At 33.7% G+C, this 9,820-nt stretch overlaps 1 protein-coding gene across 1 annotated transcript; it reads left to right on the top strand.

Moving 5' to 3' along the window:
- Nucleotides 1-4,928: 4,928 nt before the first annotated feature.
- On the top strand, nt 4,929-9,142 carry LOC122593499 (style cell-cycle inhibitor 1-A). The gene is made up of 4 exons (XM_043765919.1): nt 4,929-5,054; nt 5,132-5,227; nt 7,976-8,037; nt 8,603-9,142. The coding sequence occupies exons 1-4, from the start codon at nt 5,000-5,002 to the stop codon at nt 8,882-8,884; spliced, it is 495 nt and encodes a 164-aa protein (XP_043621854.1). The 5' UTR covers nt 4,929-4,999; the 3' UTR covers nt 8,885-9,142.
- The last annotated feature ends 678 nt before the right edge of the window (nt 9,143-9,820 follow it).

The raw sequence follows: 9,820 nt of genomic DNA, 5'->3' as shown, positions 1-9,820 counted from the left end.
CCCGGGTTGAACCCGGGTTGATTATCTAGTAAAACTATATTTAGCTTTACTATAATTATGATTGCATTATACTAATTTATACTAAGATCATCAAAATAAGAAATATTGTGCATATTTTTAGGTTGTTTTTATTTATTTTTCGGTGCTATTTATATGTTTTTCTTGCAATAATATGGTTGACTTGCTAACTGATTTCATTATTTTGTAGAGGTTGTGGCTAACTGTAATGTTATTGTTTTGATATTGTATTATATATATATATATATTGTTAATATTTGCCGGCTATATTTCTAATATATATTAGCTAGATTGTTGTTCTGTTACCGTCATTGTTCGACTAGTTTTTCAGTTAAATACTTTTTTGGCCTTTCCTAAATTAAATTCATGGCTTCATCATTGAACACCCTTATTGGCTTTTGCATAAACATCTGCATTTTTATAATTCTAGTTGTTCAATATCATAATTCATAAATCTTTTTTTGTCGGCACTGAATAAGAGTAAAAAGCATAATAAATCAAATAAACTTTTGATTGTGTTTGTTGTGCTACGATGTATATTTGGCATAAAAGCTTTGAGTTGGGGCTGTGGTTAGGGATTTGAAGCTGAAACTTAGAAATGGAGCTAGGACTTAGACTTTTATTTCAACCCTTCTTCCACAACCTTAAATTTTAAATACCTTTCAAGACTTTTAGGAACTTTTATGGGATTGAGGCTTTTTTTGGAGTCAAGTATGTTTCCAAACAGGGTTATAGTTTTCAAAGCGACTTATATTTAAAAAACTCGGCACTTTAAGCTTTTAAAAACCCTCTAAACTCTAAAGCCCCTTGCCAAAGAAACATAGGTTTTTAAGTATGGAGTGGTGCCAAGGTTTTCTTTTGTAACTCGTCCCACTAGTGATTAATTAGGCAACCATCGCCAAAAGATTTGGTGAAATGAAATCTCCCTCTAGCTACCTACCGTCTAAAGGATGGTTTAGACATTCTTTTTTGTGGGAAAATGGTGCAATGTGGAATAGTGCAATACCATGGTACGTAACCAATTTGGCTAACGCTCGCGTTCCCCCGATTTTTAAGGATCCCTTTTCCTGGTGAAGTGATAGTTGATAGACCATCCATTCTATATATATGTGTTTGAAATCATCCCGTTGTAGTTAGTACATACAACTTTTCTGAACCAATCTTATTCATGGATGGCGTATCTTGGGCCAAATGTTTGAGTCATATCTTAGGCACATTTGGGTGACGAGCCGACGAGGTATTTAATTTCAACATAAGGTGGGAATGTGCGAGTTTTCCTCTCCAAATCTTTGGATCGAGATGTTTAAATTGGGGATTTATATGAGGAGAGGGCTCTATAACACGAGTCCAGTTAAAACAATCTTACAAGACCTCTCGATATTTCCAAGTAATTCACCCCCTTTAAAATAAAAATATGTAATGAGTTGGATAAGTTAATTAAACGACAAGTTGAAAGATTTTGCAACCTCAACCAGATTACGAATGATTCAACCAGAAATTAGATACACAAAGATTATTATTATTGATTCTAGTATATAGAAATTATTATTACAACGATCTAATCATATAGATTATAATTAGATAAGAAGAAATAGAATAGATCAATTATATGTATTCATTTATTTATATATATATATATATGTAATATAATGAAAGAGAATATTGAAAGCAATAGTTGAACAATAATAAGAGAATGATCTCTTAACCTTAAAAGGTTTTGTACATATATATGTTAGGGTCGAAAAGGACCAAGGTTTAGTGAAGAATACTTGTACTATAAGCTCAAACTGAAAGCATTCATTTAAGACTGAAGACTAAATAAAGAGACTCACCTCAGAAGCAGGGCCTTGTGGAGATTCTACCTGATCGAAGACTGAAGCATTTCAGTGTAAAAGTACTTACAACACTTTTACACTGATTACGAGGAAACCTTTTTTAACTTTACCAGCTTTTACTCAGATAATTACATTGTCTCTGGTAAGTACATGGTTGAGTAAAAGGTTGAGAATAAAGTGTGAAATGTCACATCAAATGACCTCACACTTAACCTTAAATTAAACAAATTAAGGAATTGATGTGAATTCCTTAAACATTCCCAACTATGTATTGTACGGTCAAGTCCACATCATCATGGACTTCGCTTATAAATACAAGGTTTCTCACAACTTGCAAAATGCATGAAACTTAGGCATTGCAATTTGTGAAATATACTCTAAGTAATTCTTACGAGTATTTGATGTGCGAAATCTAGCTTTAAAATTTATAAAACACGAATTACTGGAAAACTGACTACAACACACTCACGGGCAGTGTACCCGTTCGTATGCAGTATAGTAACCGGCAAATTCGAAATCGTTCACAAGGACTTTTTGTAAGCAATTGTTTTAAGAAATGTGATTCAAGAGAAAAAGGGGGGTTTTGTGACCGAATTGCCACTTTGCAAAGTCAGTTAAATTTGTTAGTAATCCCTCAGGATTAATCGAAAGAGAAGTTTGTTGTTTTAAACAATAGTTTAAAGGTCACCCATCTTGATTTCGCTCGACAAAATGTTAAGATTGCACGTTTGATGAAGTTCAAATTCAATTTAGTGATTAAATGACCGAGACTCAAATTAATCGCCAACCCCGTACCCGTCAAGTTAACAACTTACTCGACTCTCTTGTATAAACTAGTTTCATTATTAAGACCGGTACCCCGAGACACCTTTTTATAACTTCCCTAATTTAACAATGGTTTTGATCATTTCAGATAACAATTTTGCCTATCGATTGTACCCAACCATCAACCCGTTAATTCTTATCAAATATTGATTACCCTCTACCGTACCCGTCATAGAACCAATTGCTTCTAACCAAGCAATCAAAATAACTTATATCCAAATCCTAGTCGTCACTAAGCAATGAATACAAATTATCCGCAATCAATAATTGAATAACAAAGAATTAATAGATTAAGATCACGACAAAACGTTAAATCAAATCATTTGAATTAATAAATATTGTGCAATCCCTACATAACGTCTCACTCCATCAAGATGGATGAAAAGGCGATTAGCCACTCATATTAAATATGAAATAACAAATCAAATAGAGAGAATTCATCGTTACCGAATACAAAGAATTGAACGGAAATAACGAGAATAATCCAATCGTAATATCGATCTTCAAGGATGATAAATCTGATCAAAAGTCTCCTCAAAAGGTCTTAAAAACGGCTGGAAAGTATGAGATAGGGTTTTGGAATGATTAAGCAAGATATTTATATGTTTCCAAAAATTTTGCCCAGTTTCAGACCTAGTTGCGGGGCAACTACCAAGTTGCGGGGCAACTAGGTCTAGCTTCACGTTGACTTGTTGAAGTCCAATCATTTAAAGCTGAAGGTGTTGCGGGGCAACTACATAAGTTGCGGGGCAACGATTCTCCTCTGTTTTCCAGTTGCGGGGCAACTCCCCATTTTTCAGCTTTGACTTTCGTTGACTTTCTGCTATCTTCATCCAAACATTCTAGGAATCATCCGTTAGCACTTATTTCACCTAAATAATGTCGTTTTCTCCACATTTACGCTTAAATACCTGTCAGTAACCTGAAACACTAACAAATACCATAAACGCACCAAATGTATACAAAAACGACTTATAAACCATGTTAAAACAACTATATTCATTGTGGGAAATGGGTCTAAAATACGACATATCAGTATTTCCAATTTATTAGATCACTTGTATTTCAAGGTTGTTTAGATACTTCACTTTGGTGATTATCTTTGTTCCGCAACAACCTTTGTACTTTGTTTATATAAATGAATAAAATACATTGAAAAGTACATCGTGTCTCAATGCTACATACATGATTTATATATATTATTTATATAGTTTCCAACACTTTTGTTTCTTACAATTTACTTTCAGTCATTTACATTTATTGTTAATCCATATACTGGTCTCATTCCAGATCAGAATTCTTTGCCAATCGAGTATTCCATCAATTTGGGACTTACAATATAGTCTTTAGAAATAACACTTTCTTCTCTCTTTTTTCTTTATCTCTAGAAATAGTTCCTCTATCTTCAATTTCCTTTCTTTAGTCCTTCAGCTTTATACGTGTTTACTCAAACAACCAAAATAAAAATACATTTTATTCTTACCAATTTAACTTGATTTATATAAAAACTTATATAAATCTTAACACAAGTACAATATATTTTAATTTTATTAGTAAAATAGATTAAATAGATATTATATATTTGTAAAATTATTTAATTATGAGACAATCAAGCTAATCAAACTTTCTGATTGGCTAATTAAATAATTAGTTTTTTTTTTGTAACTGTGGTTAATTAAATAGTTACAATTGGTTTTTAGATCGACTAGGATGAATTTTCCATAATATATACTTTAGGGACTGTTTGGCAAGGGGTTTTTAGGGGTTTTTAAGGACTTAAAAGTCCTTAGCTTTTAAAAATAAGCTCATTTAAAAATTATAGTCCTGTTTGATAATACATAAGAAATCAAAAGCCCCAGCCCTGAAAAACTCCTAAAAGCTCCAAAAGGTCTTTAAAATAAAAGCTCGTAGGAAGAGAGTTGAAAAAAAAGCCCCAGCCCCTAGCTCCAACGTCAAGATCCAGTCCCTAGCTCCAACGTCAAGATCCAGCCCCAAGCCCTTAACTACAGGCTCAGCTTCAAGCTTTTGTGTCAAACATACCCTTTGTGTGGCCACATTGGAGACTTGCTAAAAACAAATTACGGGTTCGAATATGATCCTATCTACAAAATCGAAAAGGATAAGTTAAGGTCTTTTGAGAATAAGGTACTCGGGTCCAAATTGGGGTTTTTCTCAACATAAAATTTATTTTAAGCATGAATTTGAAGAGTTTTAAAAAAGGTGAGGGACCATCCCATCCAACTTCGTAAACACGTTTATACTCAATTTTATTTCACTATCAATTTTAGGGGTTTTGTTTTGTTCTTTGTTAACTTTGAGAAATGGCGAGCGACCGGAAATCGAAAAAGAAGCGATCTTCATCCCCATCCTCCGAAGGTTCTTTTCCTTACACATATCATTTAATTATAGATATATACATATACATAAATTTAATTTTCACTACTCTTTTGCAGATGACGAAAAGAAAAGGAAAAGGCATAAAAGCTCAGAACCAAAACCTGACAAGAAAGATAAACACTCAACCCACAAATCTCACAAATCCCATAAAGGTATAATTTTTTTCAATCTTTTTACTATAATTTAACAAACCCATCTTTTAGTTTTTTGGAATTTTCTGTTAGTTTTTTTTTTTTTATTCTATATCAATTATCATTTTCATATAGAAGCTTTTTATATGATTAGTTATAAACTTTAGAGAGATGAGTGTGATTGGCATTTGATTTTTCTTAGTTATAAATTAGTTACTTTAGGGTTCAAATTCTTGTAGCTTAGCTGCAGGGGATATGCAACATAAACGCAGAGCTTACGGACTCAAATCTCGACCCGGTGTCCTTTTAAGCATAGTGGTTGGTCACTTTAGGGTTAAAAAACGTAAAATGTCGACATAATTTTTTTAACGGCAAATCTACTCTATTCCTACACTACGCCAAATAATCTGAATTCCTGAATACACTAGCCTCTACCAAGTGGGCTAACCCCACATTGGCAATGTCTACGTACTTTCATGAATGGACATGGATGCACCGTTTTTTTTATTGCATGTAATTCTCAATAAAAATTTCAAATGTTGATCCAATATGCCGCGTACTCTTTTCTATCTCATATGATACACATAAAACTTTAATGTAGTGTTTTAGTATAGTACTATGGTAATGCAAAATGATGAGTATAATGGAAGGCTATAAGCCTATAACAACATTTGAAAGCTTGATGTGTATCTTGTGGACTATAAAGGTAAGTGGGCTGTAGGCGACTAGGCGTATTGAAATATTATTTTGAAAGTTTGGTGTGTAAAGATAAGTTCTTTATAGTTGTTTTTTGATTTGTATGTAACTTATCTACTTTAATTAGTTTATTAGGAATTTGATACTAGCATTTTTGTATCATACTATCATACACTTGTAAACAGTTATAAAGATAAGCGTTTGTATTGACTAGCAAGTGAAAAGGATCTTTCAGAAGGTGGATCATTGAACAGCTAGCATTGATAACAAATTTAGGCATATTCTTCATTTTATGGACTAGAAGATTGGGCTGTAGGCTAATGGAAGGATTAGGGAAGTCAATTGTAGCTTTTGGCTTGTGTCTTGCGATTTAAGAAATGTTGAAGATCACTGTACATGCTGATGATGCTTAGACTATATACCATTAGTTGTTGGGAGTCTTAACTTGCTTAGGTTAGCTAATGTCTATTGTTTACTATTACTCTTCTGAGTTTTTTAGGGCTCGCTTATGTTAGATCAAGAATTAAATGATGAAAACTTCTAGAATAACAATATGACTTGAGTCCTTTGGATCTGGTCAAACTATTGGATCAATCTTGATGGGTTTGGGTCAGTTCGGGTGAGTATGGGTCAAGAAGTGGTTGCCGGTCAGAAGTGTAGATCATGGAGCAGAAGTTAGACGGGTTGTTATGAAGATTGAGTCTGGTGTTGACCGAGTATTGTGGAAGTGGAGTTGGTAGCTAAAGAAAAGGAAAAGTGGAATGTTGGGTTAGTTTGTTGCTTCAAATCAGGAGGAAGGTGGACTTAGTTTTAGTGTATGTGTGTGTTTCTTTTAGTTATAAATAGGTTTAGTCTATTGTGTTATATGTTCCCCATTTTGAGTCTACAGAAGATAGAGTTTCAGTGAGTTTGTCTCCTCCTAGTTTCTACATATTCTCGAGAGTTGAGTGTGTGAAGTCTGGGCCTGTTTCATCAGTTGGTATCAGAGCAAGGTTAAAGATGGTGTGGGCAGTTTGAGAGTCGGCATCGGAAGGGGGAAGCAGAACACGTATGACCAGGGTTGGCGGAAAGAAAGAAAATAGATAGCAACCCTTGGCTGCGGGGCTGAAAGAAAGAAGATTTAAAGAAAGGAGATCTATCAGATTAGTGAGAATGAAAAGAAGACTGAAAGCAAGAAAGCTGGTCAAAAGAAACCAGCAAGAAAGGAAGAAGATGGTGGCATCCAGAAAGAAAGAAACGAGGCGTTGCGAGTATGAAGAAAGAAGAAAAGAGGTCGGCTTCGCTTAGCAAGAAAGAAGGCCTTGCAAGTAAGAAAAGAAGTAAGTTAGCAAGTAGCAAGACCGGATTATATGGTTGTGGTTCAGATAGTAAGTTAGCAAGTCTATCAAAGAAAAGAAGATCGATGCAGACTGAAAGAAAGAAGAGACCAGTGGCATTGAGAGAAAGTAAGAAAGTAGCGTGAACCGGGTCTTGTGTGACTCATAGCAAGTAGCAAGACCAGTCTATATGGTTCAGATAGTAAGTTAGCAAGTGTAGCAAGAAGAAACCGATTTACGTTTAGCATGAAACCCATGAACGAATCGAGTAGCCAGAAGTAAGAACCTAGATCAATATATAGAGGGTGAATGTTGTATTAATATTGATGGGTTTGGGTCGGTTTGCGTGAGTACTGGTCAAGAACTGGTTGCAGATCAGAAGTAGGATCATGGAGCAGCGGTTAGATGGGTCGTTATGAAGATCTAGTCTTGTGTTGACCGAGTATTGTGGAAGTGGAGTTGTTAGTGGAACGTTGGGTTGGTTTGTTGCTCTAAATCAGGAGGAACTTGAACTTAGTTTTAGTGCATGTGTGTGTTTTATTTAGTAATAAATAGGTTTAGTCTATTTTGTTTTATGTACCCCATTTTCAGTTAAGACAAGATATAGTTTCATTGAGTTTGTTTACTCTTATTTCTCTGCATATTCATGAGAGTTAAGTGTGTGAAGTCTGGGCCTGTTTCAACACAAACTCCATTACCAATAATTACAACCTGATTAGAATTTCTCAATTGTGCTAACCAAATGATATTAATTCAGAAGGGATGCCGGAAGAGAAGCACAAACGCAAACATAAACTCCATAAGCATGACCGTCGCGAGGTGAGTCTTGTTTTATACTTTCATGCATGTCTTGACTTAAAATGTCGGTTTCATGACTTTCATCATGTAAAATTGGATTTAACATGACTGCACTTTTAATACTAGGAATCTGTAATCAGATTTTTTTTTTTTTTTTTTTTTTTTTTGTTTTTTTTTGAGCAGTCATCTGTAATCAGATTTAATACATGAATTGGAACTGTAAATACATGTTGGTGATAGAGATGGCAAACTGGGTGGGTCCTGGCAGTGGATCAAAACATATAAATCTTTGTTGGTAACAGACAAGATTTGTTTACCTGAAACCCTTGTTTTCTAATCCTTGAAATAGCTGCTTAATAATGTATGTTATATATGGTTTACAATAAGTTTAAAACCAATGATATGCAATTACATTTTGGAGTACTTTCAAAACATTTGAACTGTAATTTTTTGAGATATATTTTCTTGTTATCCTAGTTAGAAATAGAACTGTTATCTTTGGGTTGATATTGCTTTCTCTATCCATTTGACCATTTGGGAAAAAGATCTGAAATTTGTTGACAGTCCCATCACTCCATCTTTTCAGATAGCGAATTTTAAGGAGCTGTCAGATGCTGATTATTTCTCTAAGAACAATGAATTTTCCACTTGGCTGAAAGACGAGAGAGACACTTTCTTTTCAGATCTTTCTTCAGAGTCTGCACGTAAACTATTTGCGAAGTTTGTCAAAAGTTGGAATAACAAAAAGCTTGATTCTAAATACTATGATGGCATTGTGGTAGGGAAACGATCATCCCATAACTGGAAAATCAAAGTGGATGCAAAAGGCGACCCCCGTAGACACACTGAATCAAACAGAGATATATAGTCAAAGTGTCAGTGATAGGTTCTACTTGTGTGGATACTGTCAAAAAAGTTGTTTGTAATTATGCATCAGTTTAGATTTTGATAAAAAAAAAAAAATGGGTAGATGCATTTTGGTGATCTTAGTATAGAAATCAAGAAGTATTAATGTCTAATATGCTGAATGTTCTGTGGTTGCAATCAGAGAATTTCAAAGAGTGCGTAAACTAGAATATGCAACAGTTTGATCGTTGCAATATACCTTGTTGGTGTTTATTTTGAAGGTGTAATGACTATTTTATGATTAACATAACCTTGGTAGACATGATTTGAATCGGAAAAGATTTAGCTCTTCCTCTACTGCAATGTGAATTGCACCATTGTCATGATTTATGATAATGCTATTTTTCTCAGTTGCTGAATATGTTCAGACATCTGGTTCCATCGTCTTTTTTAAGGTTGACAGGTTGTTGTACCATAATATGATAATGTTGACATGATAGGCATGATCAAGGTTTGGACATTAAGTTACCTATGTGGAAAGAATATAAAAAATAAATTAGTGTATCAGAAATACTTGATATATGGAAAATGCATGACTAAAAGTTAAATGTATTAGTTTTGGATTTCTAGACCTTTTTTTTTAGAACAGATTTCTAGACCTTAATAAAAGCATATGTTAAAAACACAAGAAAAACATGATATATGTATATAAACTTTCAAAATTAATATTTATAATGTAGTGAAGTTTACAATGATTACTCTAAGCTGTAAAAGTAAAGTGTTAAACATAACATCATGTTTTCTTAAGCTTAATATTTCATAATTTATTTTATTTACGTTATGTAAGCTATTTTATTATTATTATTATTTTGGACAGCGAGTTAGTAGTTAACAATTTTTAAAACACTACAGTGATATCCAGTTGGGCAGTATGCGGTGCTCGAACCACACATGCATG

Source organism: Erigeron canadensis, chromosome 3, assembly GCF_010389155.1.
Source record: "Erigeron canadensis isolate Cc75 chromosome 3, C_canadensis_v1, whole genome shotgun sequence".
Taxonomy (NCBI): Eukaryota; Viridiplantae; Streptophyta; class Magnoliopsida; order Asterales; family Asteraceae; genus Erigeron; species Erigeron canadensis.
The sequence above is the reverse complement of the archived record's forward strand: the minus strand, read 5'-3'. Positions and strand labels throughout refer to the sequence as shown.

What these genes read in the sequence shown, in the direction of transcription:
- LOC122593499 (XM_043765919.1), top strand. Translation starts at nt 5,000, where the DNA reads ATGGCGAGCGACCGGAAATCGAAAAAGAAGCGATCTTCATCCCCATCC. An exon ending in TTCATCCCCATCCTCCGAAG is followed by an intron (nt 5,055 to 5,131) that starts GTTCTTTTCCTT and finishes ACTCTTTTGCAG; the next exon opens with ATGACGAAAAGAAAAGGAAA. An exon ending in ATAAGCATGACCGTCGCGAG is followed by an intron (nt 8,038 to 8,602) that starts GTGAGTCTTGTT and finishes CCATCTTTTCAG; the next exon opens with ATAGCGAATTTTAAGGAGCT.